The sequence below is a fragment of the Ranitomeya imitator genome, chromosome 6, assembly GCF_032444005.1.
Source record: "Ranitomeya imitator isolate aRanImi1 chromosome 6, aRanImi1.pri, whole genome shotgun sequence".
Taxonomy (NCBI): domain Eukaryota; kingdom Metazoa; phylum Chordata; class Amphibia; order Anura; family Dendrobatidae; genus Ranitomeya; species Ranitomeya imitator.
The window spans coordinates 3,939,182-3,959,530 of NC_091287.1; the positions used below are offsets into that span (position 1 = coordinate 3,939,182).

The 20,349-nt window shown below is 49.3% G+C and overlaps 1 protein-coding gene across 2 annotated transcripts in view; it reads left to right on the top strand.

Annotated features, from left to right (window-relative positions):
• Positions 1 to 1,290: 1,290 nt before the first annotated feature.
• The window catches only part of LOC138641576 (zinc finger protein 850-like), a 33,469-nt gene continuing 14,410 nt past the window's right edge, over positions 1,291 to 20,349 (top strand). Inside the window, exon 1 of one of the 2 annotated variants that reach the window (XM_069729049.1) lies at positions 1,291 to 1,433. In XM_069729049.1, the coding sequence (XP_069585150.1) occupies positions 1,425 to 1,433 (9 nt within the window). In that variant the 5' untranslated portion in view covers positions 1,291 to 1,424. Of the gene's footprint in view, positions 1,504 to 20,349 lie in introns of both variants that reach the window. The other variant, XM_069729050.1, reaches the window with a different exon arrangement.

Below are 20,349 nucleotides of genomic sequence, written 5' to 3' on the forward strand. Positions count from 1 at the left end.
GGTCAGTATACGGGGGGAGCGGTCAGTATACGGGAGCGGTCAGTATACGGGGGGAGCGGTCAGTATACGGGAGCGGTCAGTATACGAGGAGCGGTCACTATATGGGGGTTGGTCAGTATACGGGGGGGCGGTCAGTATAGGGGGGCGGTCAGTATACGGGGGCGGTCAGTATACGGGGGGCGGTCAGTATACGGGGCGGTCAGTATACGGGGGGAGCGGTCAGGATACGGGGGCGGTCAGTATACGGGGGCGGTCAGTATACGGGGGGCGGTCAGTATACGGGGCGGTCAGTATACGGGGGGCGGTCAGTATACGGGGGGAGCGGTCAGTATACGGGGGCGGTCAGTATACGGGGGCGGTCAGTATACGGGGAGCGGTCAGTATACGGGGGGCGGTCAGGATACGGGGGGGGCCGGTCAGGATACGGGGGGCGGTCAGTATATGGGGGTTGGTCAGGATACGGGGGGCGGTCAGGATACGGGGGGCGGTCAGGATACGGGGGGCGGTCAGGATACGGGGGGAGCGGTCAGGATACGGGGGCGGTCAGTATACGGGGGCGGTCAGTATACGGGGGGCGGTCAGTATACGGGGGGCGGTCAGTATACGGGGGGAGCGGTCAGTATACGGGGGCGGTCAGTATACGGGGGCGGTCAGGATACGGGGGGGGCCGGTCAGTATACGGGGAGCGGTCAGTATACGGGGGCGGTCAGTATACGGGGGGCGGTCAGTATACGGGGCGGTCAGTATACGGGGGGCGGTCAGTATACGGGGGCGGTCAGTATACGGGGGCGGTCAGGATACGGGGGGAGCGGTCAGTATACGGGGAGCGGTCAGTATACGGGGGGCGGTCAGGATACGGGGGGGGCCGGTCAGGATACGGGGGGCGGTCAGTATATGGGGGTTGGTCAGGATACGGGGGGCGGTCAGGATACGGGGGGCGGTCAGGATACGGGGGGCGGTCAGGATACGGGGGGAGCGGTCAGGATACGGGGGGCGGTCAGTATACGGGGGCGGTCAGTATACGGGGGGAGCGGTCAGGATACGGGGGGCGGTCAGTATACAGGAGGGGGCCGGTCAGCACGTGTATAGTTCTGCTGTCTCTTCGGTGCAGTGTTTCGGGCCCCGGTTCCCTCTATAATCTCCTCAGTATGTTACCGCCCCGCTGGGCGTGTCTATGTGACGTCACTGCATACCACTCCCTAGGAAGGTCACTTGTCCTGTGACGTTATGCGCAGCCGCACTGTGGTGCCGTCAGTCTCTTCCTGCTTGCTGTCGCGGGTTTCTCTGGGAGATGTAGTTCCGTCAGTTACAGCCTTATCCTCCATGACAGACCGACAGACTCCATCTCCCAGCATGCCCCGGGAGCTGCTCCGTCTCACGCTCCGCAGGAAGTGACTGTTGCCGAGGCTGTGTGGAGCGCCGCGATGGAGCAGGTGAGGAGCGGAGAGAGAGCCCCGATCATGTGACCGTGAGTCCGGGAGCGGACAGTCCGATCATGTGACGGTAACCGAGCAGCCTAATGACGTCACTCTGCACCTGACGCTCACAACGACGGGGCGACGCTCCGGTGACATCATGACGAGGGGCGACGCTCCGGTGACATCATGACGAGGGGGCGACGCTCCGGTGACATCATGACGAGGGGCGACGCTCCGGTGACATCACGACGAGGGGGCGACGCTCCGGTGACATCATGACGAGGGGGCGACGCTCCGGTGACATCATGACGAGGGGCGACGCTCTGGTGACATCATGACGAGGGGGCGACGCTCCGGTGACATCACGACGAGGGGGCGACGCTCCGGTGACATCATGACGAGGGGCGACGCTCTGGTGACATCATGACGAGGGGCGACGCTCTGGTGACATCATGACGAGGGGGGCGACGCTCCGGTGACATCACGACGAGGGGCGACGCTCCGGTGACATCATGACGAGGGGCGACGCTCCGGTGACATCATGACGAGGGGGCGACGCTCCGGTGACATCATGACGAGGGGGCGACGCTCCGGTGACATCATGACGAGGGGGCGACGCTCTGGTGACATCATGACGAGGGGGCGACGCTCCGGTGACATCACGACGAGGGGCGACGCTCCGGTGACATCATGACGAGGGGCGACGCTCCGGTGACATCATGACGAGGGGGCGACGCTCCGGTGACATCATGACGAGGGGGCGACGCTCCGGTGACATCATGACGAGGGGGCGACGCTCCGGTGACATCATGACGAGGGGGCGACGCTCCGGTGACATCATGACGAGGGGGCGACGCTCCGGTGACATCATGACGAGGGGGCGACGCTCCGGTGACATCATGACGAGGGGGCGACGCTCCGGTGACATCATGACGAGGGGGCGACGCTCCGGTGACATCATGACGAGGGGGCGACGCTCCGGTGACATCACGACGAGGGGGCGACGCTCCGGTGACATCATGACGAGGGGGCGACGCTCCGGTGACATCATGACGAGGGGCGACGCTCTGGTGACATCATGACGAGGGGGCGACGCTCCGGTGACATCACGACGAGGGGGCGACGCTCCGGTGACATCATGACGAGGGGCGATGCTCCGGTGACATCATGACGAGGGGGCGACGCTCCGGTGACATCATGACGAGGGGCGACGCTCCGGTGACATCATGACGAGGGGGCGACGCTCTGGTGACATCACGACGAGGGGCGACGCTCCGGTGACATCATGACGAGGGGGCGACGCTCCGGTGACATCATGACGAGTGGGCGACGCTCCGGTGACATCATGACGAGGGGGCGACGCTCCGGTGACATCATGACGAGGGGGCGACGCTCCGGTGACATGACGAGGGGGCGACGCTCCGGTGACATCACGACGAGGGGGCGACGCTCCGGTGACATCACGACGAGGGGCGACGCTCCGGTGACATCATGACGAGGGGGCGACGCTCCGGTGACATCATGACGAGTGGGCGACGCTCCGGTGACATCATGACGAGGGGCGACGCTCTGGTGACATCACGACGAGGGGCGACGCTCCGGTGACATCATGACGAGGGGGCGACGCTCCGGTGACATCATGACGAGTGGGCGACGCTCCGGTGACATCATGACGAGGGGGCGACGCTCCGGTGACATCATGACGAGGGGGCGACGCTCCGGTGACATGACGAGGGGGCGACGCTCCGGTGACATCACGACGAGGGGGCGACGCTCCGGTGACATCACGACGAGGGGCGACGCTCCGGTGACATCATGACGAGGGGGCGACGCTCCGGTGACATCATGACGAGGGGCGACGCTCCGGTGACATCATGACGAGGGGGCGACGCTCCGGTGACATCATGACGAGGGGCGACGCTCCGGTGACATCACGACGAGGGGGCGACGCTCCGGTGACATCATGACGAGGGGGCGACGCTCCGGTGACATCATGACGAGGGGCGACGCTCCGGTGACATCACGACGAGGGGGCGACGCTCCGGTGACATCACGACGAGGGGCGACGCTCCGGTGACATCAGGACGAGGGGGCGACGCTCCGGTGACATCACGACGAGGGGCGACGCTCCGGTGACATCACGACGAGGGGGCGACGCTCCGGTGACATCACGACGAGTGGGCGACGCTCCGGTGACATCACGACGAGGGGGCGACGCTCCGGTGACATCACGACGAGGGGGCGACGCTCCGGTGACATCATGACGAGGGGCGACGCTCCGGTGACATCATGACGAGGGGGCGACGCTCCGGTGACATCACGACGAGGGGACGACGCTCCGGTGACATCACGACGAGGGGACGACGCTCCGGTGACATCACGACGAGGGGCGACGCTCCGGTGACATCATGACGAGGGGCGACGCTCCGGTGACATCATGACGAGGGGCGACGCTCCGGTGACATCACGACGAGGGGGCGACGCTCCGGTGACATCATGACGAGGGGCGACGCTCCGGTGACATCATGACGAGGGGGCGACGCTCCGGTGACATCACGACGAGGGGGCGACGCTCCGGTGACATCACGACGAGGGGACGACGCTCCGGTGACATCACGACGAGGGGCGACGCTCCGGTGACATCATGACGAGGGGCGACGCTCCGGTGACATCATGACGAGGGGCAGGGCTGTGGAGTCGGTAAGCCACAGTTGCGACTCCGACTCCTGGAATTTATTAGGTTCCGACTCCTTCATAAATGGCCAATTCGTAACAATAAATTTACTGTTGTCAAATATTAACATCGTGCTTATTCAGTTTCTCACCATCATAAGTAATCAGACCACTTAGAGCAAAAACTCTATTTATTAGAATATAATTAGAATATAGCAAATAACTTTTCTAACCTCTTGTAAGTAAATATGCAATAAACAGTGTTATGCAGTTAATAAGAAGAAATCTATGAATTTGTCCTCAGTAAAGTATTGCCTCTGTCAGATCCTCCCTCAAATCTGATGTAATTATTCTGAGAGCAGAGAGCGTCCTCTCTACAGTAACTTGGGTTGGTGGTAAAGCAGTGACCACTCGGGAACATCTCTGACAATGTCCGGATACAGAGGAATCGCTTGTTGTTATTTTTGATGAACGGTCAAATTTCTCCATTTCTCTTAGTGCGCATGATAAATCCTGCTGAAATGTCCTGGCCGTGTTCTGTGATGGGGATGACTCTTCTATGTGGGAACGCTTTGCACGGTCCTTGTGATCCAAATATTTGTCTAAATTAAATTCTTCATCAGTTGATGAGGGTGAAGATGTGGCAGGACGACCAACTTCTTCTTGTTCCTCCTGACTGTTCTGCAACCCTTTCATCCTTACTGCTATTCTTTTCCTTTAGTTAGCTGTTGATCATCTAGAAGAATCCGATGCATTGGGTCTACATAAACAGCTGCCAATGAATGTTATTTTGTAATAGTAGCTCCTCTCTCCGTATCATTGATGTAGCAATGCCACTTGCAATTAACCCTCCTCTTTGGGGACAGGCGAAACATCAGGTTCTTCCGCTCCTGTAAGAAAATACCTGGAGTTACGTCCCCTGCTTGTCATTTTGTAGTCACTGTAAATGGGTGCTGTAGCAATTTTTCCAGCTCCGTCACCTGATTCCACTGACTTTCATTTAGCGTCAGTTGAGGGTTGGCCATGTCTACAAAAAGGTTTTCAGTCCAACCAAGCGCTGAATCATTAAGTAAGTACTGCCCCATCATGTGGCTTGATCAATAATTGCCCCTTTTCCAGCACGTCTCTTCAAAATTGAGTCCACTTTAGGGGTTCTGGCAACAGTAGCCAATGTTCTCACCTTGCCAATCAGGGCAGCAGCATATCCTTCTTGCAGACTGTCTTATAGCCGGCTGTAGCGTATGCACAACACGGCGCATGTGATGAATGAAAGAACGTATTGACACAGTTCCAACAAGATCATCTAAACTATCATGTTGCCGTTCATCTGAAGCAACTTCAGTTTGCTCCTCAGTTACAATACTGTGTTCCTCTATTTCTAACATTTCTGTGTCTGTGGACCCAGAATGTTCTTCTAGCTGCTGGTCACCATCATTACTCTCATTCATTAGCTTAATAGAACTTATCATATTTGAAGCATTGTCAGTTACGACAAAGAACTTGCTCTTTTTTAAGTTCATAGACTTGCAGAACCTTTTCCACCAAGACCTGGAGACACTCACTGGTGTGATGAGCTTTGGTGTCTTTTACTGCCAATGTCTTGGTAACTATTTCATTTTTGTCACAAACAAATCGGACATTGATGGCAAAATAGTTCACTCTGTGACTTGTGCAGGCATCCATTTTGAGAAACAGAAACCTTCCCTTGAGAGTTTTTTTTAAGTTCTTCCTTTTGTTTAAAAGCTTCTTACTAATTTTCTAATACTCTCTCCAAACATCAAGCTTGCGGGCCATTACCCCATTCAGATACATAAAAGCTGGTCATGAAAATAATGAAATAGGCACACTATCCTTTACAACAAGCTCTGTGATCTGTTTTTTAAATGTATTTACTGTCATTGTCACAGTAACTTTGTCACTGACAAAATATCTTGCAACTGATGGCTGCAAAGTTCTCTGCTCCTTTGTTTGGCTGGAAGAGCTGAGCACTGGTTCATTGGTTTGGATGCAGTCTTTCTCATCCACTGCTTTCAGTACTTCTGGATGAAAGCGCTGTAAATGTCTCTTTAGATTAGAAGCTCTGGTAGGAGCATTTTTATCTTTGCCTGAATATGCACTGATCTTGGCTTCACAGCAGTGATGGTGAAATGTTCAAATACGGCTGATTTAATGTGACGCTTCTTTGACATTTTCAGGTTTTTAATTTTGCATTCATAATCCAAATGACAATTGTTTTTCCTAAAAACAATTGTACAAAATTATTGCCAGGTCGTACAACTGATATAGTGGTCAGTAATACTGTTATTCCTCATGTACTCACAGTTAACTGATGCAAAGTTTGTTGAAAGGATAATACTTCTTACAGTCTTCCTCTTCTGAGTAGCGGCTGTGAGATGCTTGGAAGACGCACACCAAACATCTAGTCTACAGGAGGAGCTTTACTACTAAGAATTTGCAACACAATTTCACTTTCAGTTTCATACATTGTAAGTAGGGGGGTTGGGGCAGCATGAGGTTAACCAAGTATAAGATTAGATAAGGGCAGTGGACAACAGTGACACACAAGAAGTAAGAAATGTCTCCATCTCCGGCAGATCTGCTTATCACTGTTGTTCATAGTTTGATAGAACATATATATTTGAGTAACATTTATAAAATTCATATGAAAGTTCAATTATGAAATATTAATACATTTTTTTTAAAGCTGGAGTCTGTACATTTCTACCGACTCCAACCAAAACTAACTCCGACTCCACAGCCCTGACGAGGGGGCGACACTCCGGTGACATCATGACGAGGGGACGATGCTCCGGTGACTTTACGACGAGGGGCTGAAGCTTCAGTGACATCATGACGAGGGGGCGATGCTCTGGTGACTTTACGACGAGGGGCTGAAGCTTCAGTGACATCATGACGAGGGGATGATGCTCCGGTGACTTTACGACGAGGGGCTGAAGCTTCAGTGACATCATGACGAGGGGGCGACGCTCTGGTGACATCATTACGAGGGGACGACGCTCTGGGACCTTATGATGAGGGGGCGAAGCTCCGCTGAGATGATGACGAGGGACGACGCTGTGTTCACAATGGCACTATGCTCCAGTGACGTCATGACAAGGGGATAACGTTTCGGTGATGTCCTTACAAGGAGCCCGCGCTCCTATGACATAAGGGAGGAAATGCGGAGACATGAGAGAGGAGACCGATGCGGAGACATCAGGGCCATACTTGACACTCACACTGCCCTCAACCCGCCGTCTTGTAGCCGCTCCAGGTAACGAGTACTGACTAGTCTTTGGAAGTTTCTGCTTGGAAGCCGCTTACTGGCTTATTCCATACAATTTAAATAAAAGCCAGCTGCCAAAATATGTTGGAACAAATGGCCAAAAAGAAGCCAGTTTAGGACAAAAACCGCCAGCGTATTCTAAAGTTATCACTTGTAATGTTTGAGGGGTTTGCAGGTGTCTAACAGGCGAGGTGTTCACAGGCCCTAAGAGCATAACTGTTAGTACTTAAGGCTCTTTTAGACTAGTGTTGACCATACACACCGATAGCGACAGGATGGAAGGTGTTATGACCTGGTGGTTAAGAGGCCACACTGAAATGACCTGGTGGCTAAAACGCAACATGGAACGAGCTCTGAGAAGGTGGTATCTACTGACCGCAGTCCCTAATCCTAACAACACAACTAGAAATAGCCGTGGGATGTTCCTGACACTCCCTAGACACCTCGTCACAGCCTCAGATATAACTACCCCTAAAGAAGGAAATAGACAGCTATCTTGCCTCAGAGAAACCCCCAAAAGGAAAGACAGCCCCCCACAAATATTGACTGTGAAAGGAGAGGGAAATGACAAACACAGAAATGAAATTAGATTTCAGCAAAGGGAGGCCAAAACTAAACTAGATAGACAGAGAGCAAAGGATACTGTGCGGTCAGTATTAAAAACTACAAAATCCACGCAGAGTTTACAAAAATGAACTCCACACCGACTCACGGTGTGGAGGGGCAAATCTGCTTTCCCAGAGCTTCCAGCTAGCCTGAATAAGACATAGTGACAAGCTGGACAAAAGAGACAAAATGCAAAGCAATAGAGTCCAAACAAATGGGCAAACAAAACTAGCAAAACTTATCTTTTGCAGACAAGGACTGGCCGTATGAGAAATCCAAGGGAAGAATCAAATCCAACCAAGAACATTGACAGCAGGCATGGACTAAAGCCCAGAGCAGGTTTAAATAACAAACCCAGGCAAGGCGATTAGTGAAGGCAGCTGCTCCAGCTACCTGAAGGAGCAGCAGTTCCAGTTGAAACCACCAGAGGGAGCCCAAGGGCAAAACTCGCAAAAGTACCATTAGCAACCACAGGAGGGAGCTCCAGAACGGAACTCACAACAGTACCCCCCCCTTGGGGAGGGGTCACCGAACCCCAGGCCGATCAGGACGAGCCAAATGGAAAGCATGAACCAAATCGGGAGCATGAACATCGGAGGCAACAACCCAAGAATTATCCTCCTGGCCATAACCCTTCCACTTGACCAGATACTGAAGCTTCCGCCTCGAAAAACGAGAATCCAAAATCTTCTCTACCACATATTCCAATTCCCCCTCAACCAACACCGAAGCAGGAGGATCAACAGAGGGAACCATAGGTACCACATATCTCTGCAACAAGGATCTATGGAACACATTATGAATGGAAAAGGAAGCTGGAAGGGCCAAACGAAAAGACACTGGATTGATAATTTCAGAAATCTTATAAGGCCCAATAAAGCGAGGCTTGAACTTAGGGGAAGAAACCTTCATAGGAACATGACGAGAAGACAACCAGACCAAATCCCCAACACGAAGCCGGGGACCAACACACCGACGACGGTTAGCAAAACGCTGAGCCTTCTCCTGAGACAACGTCAAATTGTCCACCACATGAGTCCAAATTTGCTGCAACCTGTCCACCACGGAATCCACACCAGGACAGTCAGAAGGCTCAAGCTGCCCTGAAGAAAAACGAGGATGAAAACCAAAGTTACAAAAAAAGGCGAAACCAAGGTAGCCGAACTAGCCTGATTATTAAGGGCAAACTCTGCCAACGGCAAAAAGGTCACCCAATCATCCTGATCAGCAGATACGAAGCATCTCAAATAGGTTTCCAAGGTCTGATTGGTTCGCTCCGTTTGGCCATTTGTCTGAGGATGGAATGCAGAAGAAAAAGACAAATCAATGCCCATTCTAGCACAAAAGGACCGCCAAAACCTAGAAACGAACTGGGAACCTCTGTCAGACACAGTATTCTCCGGAATACCATGCAAACGAACCACATGCTGAAAAAATAATGGAACCAAATCAGAAGAGGAAGGCAACTTAGGCAACGGCACCAAATGGACCATCTTAGAAAACCGGTCACAAACCACCCAGATGACAGACATCTTCTGAGAAACAGGAAGATCAGAAATAAAATCCATGGAAATATGCGTCCAGGGCCTCTCAGGAATAGGCAAGGCAAAAGCAACCCGCTGGCACGGGAACAGCAAGGCTTAGCCCGAGCACAGGTCCCACAGGACTGCACAAACGAACGCACATCCCGCGACAAGGAAGGCCACCAAAAGGACCTAGCCACCAAATCTCTGGTACCGAAAATCCCAGGGTGACCAGCCAACACCGAACAATGAACCTCAGAAATTACCCTACTAGTCCATCTATCAGGAACAAACAATTTCCCCACAGGACAGCGGTCAGGTTTATCAGCCTGAAACTCCTGAAGTACCCGCCGTAAATCAGGGGAGATGGCAGAAAGAATCACCCCCTCCTTGACGATCCCAGCCGGCTCAAGAACTCCCGGAGAATCAGGCAAAAAACTCCCAGAAAGGGCATCAGCCTTCACATTCTTAGATCCAGGAATATACGAGACCACAAAATCAAAACGTGAGAAAAACAAAGACCACCGAGCCTGTCTAGGATTCAACCGCTTAGCAGACTCGACGTAAATCAGATTCTTGTGATCAGTCAAGACCACCACGCGATGCTTGGCTCCCTCAAGCCAATGTCGCCACTCCTCAAATGCCCACTTCATAGCCAACAACTCCCGATTGCCGACATCATAATTACGCTCAGAAGACAAAAATTTTCTGGAGAAGAAGGCACAAGGTTTCATCAAAGAGCCATCAGAATTTCTCTGAGACAAAACGGCCCCTGCCCCAATCTCAGAAGCATCAACCTCAACCTAAAAAGGGAGAGAAACGTCTGGCTGATGCAACACAGGAGCAGAAGTAAAACGACGTTTAAGCTCCTGAAAGGCCTCAACAGCCGCAGAGGACCAATTCACCACATCAGCGCCCTTCCTCGTCAAATCGGTCAGAGGCTTCACCACACTAGAAAAATTAGCAATAAAGCGACGATAAAAATTGGCAAAGCCCAAAAATTTCTGAAGGCTCTTTACAGATGTAGGTTGAGTCCAATCATGAATGGCCTGGACTTTAACAGGGTCCATTTCAATAGCCGAGGGAGAAAAAATGAAGCCCAAAAAAGAAACCCTCTGAACTCCAAAGAGGCACTTAGACCCCTTCACAAACAACGCATTAGTACGAAGGACCTGAAAAACCATCCTAACCTGCTTCACATGAGACTCCCAATCATCGGAGAAAACCAAAATATCATCCAAATACACAATCATAAATTTATCCAGATAATTCTGGAAGATATCATGCATAAAGGACTGAAATACCGATGGAGCATTAGAGAGCCCGAATGGCATCACAAGATATTCAAAATGGCCTTCAGGCATATTAAATGCTGTTTTCCATTCATCACCTTGTTTAATACGCACAAGATTATACGCCCCTCGGAGGTCGATTTTAGTAAACCAACTAGCCCCCTTAATCCGAGCAAACAAATCAGAAAGCAAAGGTAACGGATACTGGAATTTGACAGTGATCTTATTGAGAAGGCGATAATCTATACAGGGTCTCAAGGAGCCATCCTTCTTGGCAACAAAAGAAAATCCCGCTCCCAACGGTGACGAAGACGGGCGAATATGCCCTTTCTCCAAGGACTCCTTTACATAACTCCGCATGGCGGCATGCTCTGGCACAGACAGATTGAAAAATCGGCCCTTAGGGAATTTACAGCCAGGAATCAAATTAATGGCACAATCGCAGTCCCTATGAGGAGGCAGAGACCTGGACTTGGGCTCATCAAATACATCCTGGAAATCCGACAAAAACTCAGGAACTTCAGAAGAAGGGGACGAGGAAATGGACATCAAAGGAATATCACTATGTATCCCCTGACAACCCCAACTAGTCACCGACATAGATCCCCAATCCAGCACTGGATTATGTTCCTGTAACCATGGAAAACCCAGCACAACAACATCATGCAAATTATGCAACACCAAAAAACAAATATTTTCCTGATGTGCTGGAGCCATGCACATGGTTAACTGTGTCCAGTACTGAGGTTTATTCTTGGCCAATGGCGTAGCATCAATCCCCCTTAAGGGAATAGGACTCTGCAAAGGTTCCAAGGAAAAACCACAGCGCTTGGCAAACTCTAAGTCCATTAAGTTCAGGACAGCGCCAGAATCCACAAATGCCATAACAGAAAAGGACGACAATGAGCAAATCAGGGTAACAGACAAGAGAAATTTAGGCTGCACAGTACTAATGGTAACAGAGCTAGGGACCTGTTATGAACAGGTAATTCAGAACCACAATGGACCTTGAAGTTCAGAGCACACAAGGTGACCTGACATTTACCAAAAACATAGGACGAGCTCTGAGACGTGGAAACTCTGCTGACCGCAATCCCTAATCCTAACACACCACACTAGAGGTAGCCGTGGATTGCGCCTAACGCTCCCTATGCAACTCGGCACAGCCTGAGAAACTAACTAGCCCTGAAGATAGAAAAATAAGCCTACATTGCCTCAGAGAAATTCCCCAAAGGAAAAGGCAGCCCCCCACATATAATGACTGTGAGTAAAGATGAAATACAAACACAGAGATGAAATAGATTTAGCAAAGTGAGGCCCGACTTACTGAATAGACCGAGGATAGGAAAGATAGCTTTGCGGTCAACACAAAAACCTACAAACAACCACGCAGAGGGGCAAAAAGACCCTCCGCACCGACTAACGGTACGGAGGTGCTCCCTCTGCGTCTCAGAGCTTCCAGCAAGCAAGAAAAAACGAATATAGCAAGCTGGACAGAAAATATAGCAAACAAAAATAACACAAGCAGAACTTAGCTTATGCAGGATAGAGAGGCCACAGGAACGATCCAGGAGGAAGCAAGACCAATACTAGAACATTGACTGGAGGCCAGGATCAAAGCACCAGGTGGAGTTAAATAGAGCAGCACCTAACGACTTAACCTCATCACCTGAGGAAGGAAACTCAGAAGCCGCAGTACCACTCTCATCCACCAAAGGAAGCTTATAGACAGAACCAGCCGCAGTACCACTCACGACCACAGGAGGGAGCTTGGCCACAGAATTCACAACAGGGACCCTCCTAGTACGCTTAGGGCAATCAGAAATAGCATGAGCTGAATCACCACAATTAAAACACAGCCTATTCTGACGTCTGAATTCCTGCCGTTCTGCTCTAGTCACAATCCTATCACATTGCATAGGCTCAGTACTTCGCTCAGAGGACACTGCCATATAGTGCACCGCCTTGCGCTCACGCAAGCGCCGATCAATCTGAATAGCTAGAGACATAGATTCGCTCAAACCGGTAGGCGTAGGAAAGCCCACCATAACACCTTTAAGGGTTTCAGAAAGACCTTTTCTGAAAATAGCAGCCAGCGCCTCTTCATTCCATTTAGTGAGCACAGACCATTTTCTAAATTTCTGGCAGTATAACTCTGCCGCTTCCTGACCCTGACACAGGGCCAACAGTGTTTTCTCAGCATGCTCTACAGAGTTAGGTTCGTCATACAACAATCCGAGCGCCTGAAAGAATGCATCTACATTCAATAATGCCGGATTCCCTGTTTCAAGAGCAAATGCCCAGTCTTGAGGATCATCACGCAGTAAGGATATGATGATTTTCACTTGCTGAATGGGATCACCAAAAGAACGGGGTTTCAAAGCAAAAAACTATTTGCAGCTATTTTTAAAGTTCAAAAACTTGGATCTGTCCCCAAAAAACAAATCAGGAGTAGGAATTCTTGGCTCTAGAGCCGGAGTCTGAACAATATAATCTTGGATACTCTGGACTCTTGCAGCAAGTTGATCCACACGAGAAAACAAACCCTGAACCTCCATACCAGAGCATATATCCAACACCACCCAGATATCAAGAGGAAAAAGAAGACAGAACAGAGCACAGAAAAAAAAAAATGGTTCAGAACTCTTTTCCTTCTTTTGAGATGCATTCAATTCATTCTTGGCCTGCTGTACTGTTATGACCTGGTGGTTAAGAGGCCACACTGAAATGACCTGGTGGCTAAAACGCAACATGGAACGAGCTCTGAGAAGGTGGTATCTCTACTGACCGCAGTCCCTAATCCTAACAACACAACTAGAAATAGCCGTGGGATGTTCCTGACACTCCCTAGACACCTCTTCACAGCCTAAGAAATAACTACCCCTAAAGAAGGAAATAGAAAGCTATCTTGCCTCAGAGAAACCCCCAAAAGGAAAGACAGCCCCCCACAAATATTGACTGTGAAAGGAGAGGGAAATGACGAACACAGAAATGAAATTAGATTTCAGCAAAGGGAGGCCAAAACTAAACTAGATAGACAGAGAGCAAAGGATACTGTGCGGTCAGTATTAAAAACTACAAAATCCACGCAGAGTTTACAAAAATGAACTCCACACCGACTCACGGTGTGGAGGGGCAAATCTGCTTTCCCAGAGCTTCCAGCTAGCCTGAATAAGACATAGTGACAAGCTGGACAAAAGAGACAAAATGCAAAGCAATAGAGTCCAAACAAATGGACAAACAAAACTAGCAAAACTTATCTTTTGCAGACAACGACTGGCCGTATGAGAAATCCAAGGGAAGAATCAAATCCAACCAAGAACATTGACAGCAGGCATGGACTAAAGCCCAGAGCAGGTTTAAATAACAAACCCAGGCAAGGCGATTAGTGAAGGCAGCTGCTCCAGCCACCTAAAGGAGCAGCAGTTCCGGTTGAAACCACCAGAGGGAGTCCAAGGGCAAAACTCGCAAAAATACCATTAGCAACCACAGGAGGGAGCTCCAGAACGGAACTCACAACAGGAAGGGTCTTCACCACTCCCACCACATGTTTAATGTCCCCGCATGGGATGGAATAATTAAACTCTGCGGTTGGGTATTCCCGGATTTCCCCGTGGATACCCATCACCTCCACTTTCTGTCCTTTGGGGTTGTCCCCGACAACAAGGAACCCATGGACCAAAGTCACTAAGCTCCTCGAGTCCAGGAGAGCCTTTGTTTTGCACCCATTCACGAATACCTGGCACAGCCGCAGATCGCTGCCGGCAGTGCCTTTAGTGGTGGTACAAACTGGCTGGGCATACATAGACACACAACGAGTATACCCGCAGTCCTGGTCCTGGGCTGGCGAGGCCCGACGTGACAGCCAAAGTGGAGCAGTGTCCTGTACAAAGTCTCAAGTGGCTATTTACCAATCAAACTTACCAGCTGGTCCAGGTCCCCTTACCCCAACCAACGCTGCATGGTGGCCGGGAGAACCCTCAGCCGATCGACCACCACCATCTCTACCATCTGAGCCGGGGTCAAAGTCTCGTCTCAGGCAGGAGCCATTCCTCCACCAACTGCAATAAGTCATACAACTGAGACCTGGCGGGACGAGTCTCTGCAAAGGACCACTGGTACACCCTCTGATCGACCCTCACCTTAGGGATCTCCTCTTTAAACCGCTGATCACCTCTCACCTTAGGGGTCTCCTCTTTACACCACTGATGCTCCGATTGCTGCCGCTGGAACTGCAGCACCTCTTGCTGCGGTTCCTCCATTTTTCCAACCAGCTTGCTCACTGACGTACAGCACGCTTTGGGGTATGCCTCAGTTCACACTGCCTGCATACTCCAACCATATGTAGTGCAGCGGTATCCACACTGAGCAGTGATGAGGCAGTGACCCAGCAAAGTTCAAAACAAAACTCTCTTTAAAGGGAACCTGTCACCTGAATTTGGCGGGACCGGCTTTCGGTCATATGGGCGGAGTTTTCAGGTGTTTGATTCACCCTTTCCTTACCCGTTGGCTGCATGCTGGCCGCAATATTGGATTGAAGTTCATTCTCTGTCCTCCGTAGTACACGCCTGGGCAGGGTGAGATTGCATTGCGCAGGCGTGTACTACGGAGGACAGAGAATGAACTTCAATCCAATATTGCGGCCAGCGGGTAAGGAAAGGGTGAATCAAACACCTGAAAACTCCGCCCATATGACCGAAAACCGGTCCCGCCAAATTCAGGTGACAGGTTCCCTTTAATGCTCAACTCGCAGCAAAACACATCACGCGATATCCTCCCGATTGCAGCCGGGAACCATATCCTCCAGTTTGCAGTCGGTAAACATGCCATTCCACCTCCGGATCGCAGAAGGGCACAGGACAGTCCTCCGAGACTGGATGAGAGAGGATCTTGGTGCAATTAACTGGGACGATATCCTGAGACACAAAAATACACAAAGAAAATGGGAGACGTTTATTAGCATCCTGGCTAGGACCTGTGCACAGTATATACCGTATGGGAATAAACATACTAGAAATAGGAGGAAACCAATATGGCTAAATAGAGCTGTAAGGGGCGCAATAAGGGACAAAAAGAAAGAATATAGAGAACTAAAGGAAGTAGGTAGTGAGGAGGCATTAAATAAATACAAAAGATTAAATAAATTCTGTAAAAAGCAAATCAAGGCAGTAAAGATTGAGACAGAGAGACTCATTGCCAGAGAGAGTAAAAATAATCCCAAAATATTCTTTAACTACATAAATAGTAAGAAACTAAAAAATGATCGTGTTGGCCCCCTTAAAATAGTCTGGGTGAGATGGTGGATGAGGATGAGGAAAAAGCCAATATGCTAAATGACTTTTTTTCATCAGTATTTACACAAGAAAATCCCATGGCAACAATATGATCAGTGATAAAAATTCCCCATTAAATGTCACCTGCTTAACCCAGCAGGAAGTGCGGCGGCGTCTAAAAATCACTAAAATTGACAAATCTCCGGGCCCGGATGGGATACACACTCGAGTACTGCAGGAATTAAGTACAGTCATCGATAGACCATTATTTTTAATCTTTAAAGACTCCATAATAACAGGGTCTGTACCACAGGACTGGCGTATAGCAAATGTGGGGCCAATATTCAAAAAGGGAACAAAAACTGAACTCGGAAATTATAGGCCAGTAAGCTTCACCTCTACTGTGGGTAAAATCCTGGAGGGCATTCTAAGGGACGCTATACTGGAGTATCTGAAGAGGAATAACCTCATGACCCAGTATCAGCACGGGTTTACTAGGGACCGCTCATGTCAGACTAATCTGATCAGCTTCTATGAAGAGGTAAGTTCCGGACTGGACCAAGGGAACCCAGGGGATGTAGTGTATATGGACTTTTCAAAACCTTTCGATACGGTGCCACACAAAAGGTTGATACATAAAATGAGAATACTGGGGATAGGGGAAAATATGTGTAAGTGGGTTGAGAGCTGGCTCAGCATAGGAAACAAAGGGTGGTTATTAATGGAGCACACTCGGACTGGGTCGCGGTTAGCAGTGGGGTACCACAGGGGTCAGTATTGGGCCCTCTACTTTTTAACATATTTATTAATGACCTTGTAGGGGGCATTCAGAGCAGAATTTCAATATTTGCAGATGACACTAAACTCTGCAGGGTAATCAATACAGAGGAGGACAATTTTATATTACAGGATGATTTATGTAAACTAGAAGCATGGGCTGATAAATGGCAAATGAGCTTTAATGGGGATAAATGTAAGGTCATGCACTTGGGTAGAAGTAATAAGATGTATAATTATGTGCTTAATTCTAAAACTCTGGGCAAAACCGTCAATGAAAAAGACCTGGGTGTATGGGTGGATGACAAACTCATATTCAGTGGCCAGTGTCAGGCAGCTGCTACAAAGGCAAATAAAATAATGGGATGCAGTAAAAGAGGCATAGATGCTCATGAGGAGAACATAATTTTACCTGTATACAAGTCACTAGTGCGACCACACTCAGAATACTGTGCACAGTTCTGGTCTCCGGTGTATAAGAAAGACATAGCTGAACTGGAGCGGGTGCAGAGAAGAGCGACCAAGGTTATTAGAGGACTGGGGGGTCTGCAATACCAAGATAGGTTATTACACTGGGGGCTATTTAGTTTGGAAAAACGAAGACTAAGGGGTGATCTTATGTTAATGTATAAATATATGAGGGGACAGTACAAAGACCTTTCTGATGATCTTTTTAATCATAGACCTGAAACCGGGACAAGGGGGCATCCTCTGCGTTTGGAGGAAAAAAGGTTTAAGCATAATAACAGACGCGGATTCTTTACTGTAAGAGCAGTGAGACTATGGAACTCTCTGCCGTATGATGTTGTAATGAGTGATTCATTACTTATATTTAAGAGGGGACTGGATACATTTCTGGAAAAGTATAATGTTACAGGGTATATACACTAGATTCCTTGATAGGGCGTTGATCCAGGGAACTAGTCTGATTGCCGTATGTGGAGTCGGGAAGGAATTTTTCCCCAATGTGGATCTTACTCTTTGCCACATGGTTTTTTTTTGCCTTCCTCTGGATCAACATGTTAGGGCATGTTAGGTTAGGCTATGGGTTGAACTAGATGGACTTATAGTCTTTCTTCAACCTTAATAACTATGTAACTATGGTTGCTGTGGGTGCCAAGCCTTGGCTGTTTGGCTCCGCTTGCCTGTGTTGCCTCACACAGGTGGCGCTCTGCAGAGCCTTCTCCTTTGCACTCTTCCAAACATCAGACTGACCCTGACACACCCAAACCTTTTACTGCAGGGCATGTAACTGCAATCTGTGGCCATAGGCCACATGGAAAACCCGGGTCGGGAATGAAACGGACTGCACCACTACCATTTTGTAGTCCGTTTCAAAACACAAAAGCCCAGAGCTGGTTTTCCCTAAATCTGCCTTGGACAAATGGTTTGCCCAAGACTTAACACTTTTTATTCCACATTGCAATCACAGCTACGCCTGTGACTGCAGTGCACGCCCATGGCCTCAATACGCCTCCGTGCGCATCCTGAGGGGAACACACAGCGACCCCTACATGTGACACTGGTCACCGCCTCACAATCAGTACATGAATACATCATCAGAAACACCATCAGTGTATGAATACAGCACTAGAACCTCTATCAGTATGTAAAAACATCACCAGAACCACCTTCAGTGCATAAAAAAAATCAACTCACAAATACATCACAAGAACCGCTATAAGTCCTTGAGTAGTGCACCATAACTACCATCAGTGAATGAATAGGGTACCAGAATCACTGTCAAAACATAAATAAAGCGCCAGAACCACCATCAGAGCATGTATACATTGTCAGAACCATGACGTGTACATGAAGACATCAGCAGAACCACATCAGTATATGAATGCAACACCAGAACTACCATCCGTGCATGAATACATCAACAGAACTACCATCAGTATAGGAATAGAGTACCAGACCCTCCATCAATACATGAATACAGCACCAGAAACACCATCAACAGAAGCACCACCAGTGAATGAATAGAGCGCCAGAACCAACAAGTGCATGAATACAGCAGAACAACCATCAGAGCATTAACAGAGCACTAGAACCACCATTAGTACATGGAGACATCACCAGAGCCACCATCTGTTTGTTAATATAGTACCAGAACCATCGTCAGTGCATTAATAGAGCAACAGAACCACCATCAGTATAGCAATACATCACCTAAACCACCATTAGTACATGAATACAGCAAAAGAAAACCACCATCAGTATATGAATAGAGCATCAGAACCAGCATCAGCCCTTGACTAGAGTGCCAGAACCACCATCCGTACATGAATACATCACTAGGAGACCATTGCTACATGAATAGTTCACTGGAACAACAAACAGTACATGAACAGAGCACCAAAACACCATCATTACATGACTTGAGCAATAGAACCACTATCAGAGCATGAATAGAGCACCAGAACTACCATCAGTGCATGAATACAACATCAGAACCACCATCCGTTCATGAATACAGCACCAGATCCACCATAATAGCATGAATACAGCACCAGATTCACCATCAGTACGTGAAAAAATCACCAGAACCACCATTAGTGTATAAATGATGGTGGTTCTAGTGATGCACTCGTGTGTACAGGATGATCATATTAGTGATCATTCTGTGCACATGGCAGTGCGGTCAGCCTGTCTCATCAGGATTTATAACGACTGACGATCGGCTTCATGTAATGGCGGTAGTTTAAAGACTTTGACTGTCCAGTATAAATGCTCCCTTATGCCCAGGTACCTTAGAGGTGGCATCAACTCTGAAGCCTTTTCTCCTTCATCTGGTCCTGACGCCAGGGTGACTTTAAACACCACAGCTCCTCTGCAGACTGTTCTTCTCTCCCGTCTTCTGCAGCACATAAGTGTTATTATAATGCTCATAAGTAAAAGTAACCTCTATACTGTGCCCTAAATAAGCCCTACCCCCATGTTGGCTACTCCTCTTCACTCTGACTGGCATACTGTCCTCCTCTTCATGCTGCCCCCCCCCCCCCATGCTGGCCCTTCCTCTTCACACTGACCCCCTTCATGCTGGCCCCTCTTCAAACTGCCCACCATGCTGGCTCCTCCTCTTCACACTGACCCCCATCACAATGCCCACCCAACTGCTGGCCCCTCCTATTCACAGTACCCCCCATGCTGGCTCCTTTTCACATAGACTCCCCCTGTCACGGTTCACGGGGAGGATACCTTTATCATCCCCGCCGCTCACACCAATTTGTCATGAATCGGGGTTGTTTGTTGTTTGGTTGCCCAGTTCTTTTGTGAAGGGGATTTATCTATATCCCTCTTCCCAGTTCCGGTTTGGAACTTGCAGCTCTCTGGTGCCCCCTTACCCTCAGGTCAGACAGGGTACTGCACCTAGGATAATTTGTCGCCAGAATGGCTGCCTGCAGCGAGGGAGATATAACTACTCCCACTCAGGCGGGAACAGTAATTATCATTGCTGCCATTGCTACAAAGCCTCCCAAACGCACAGGACAAATC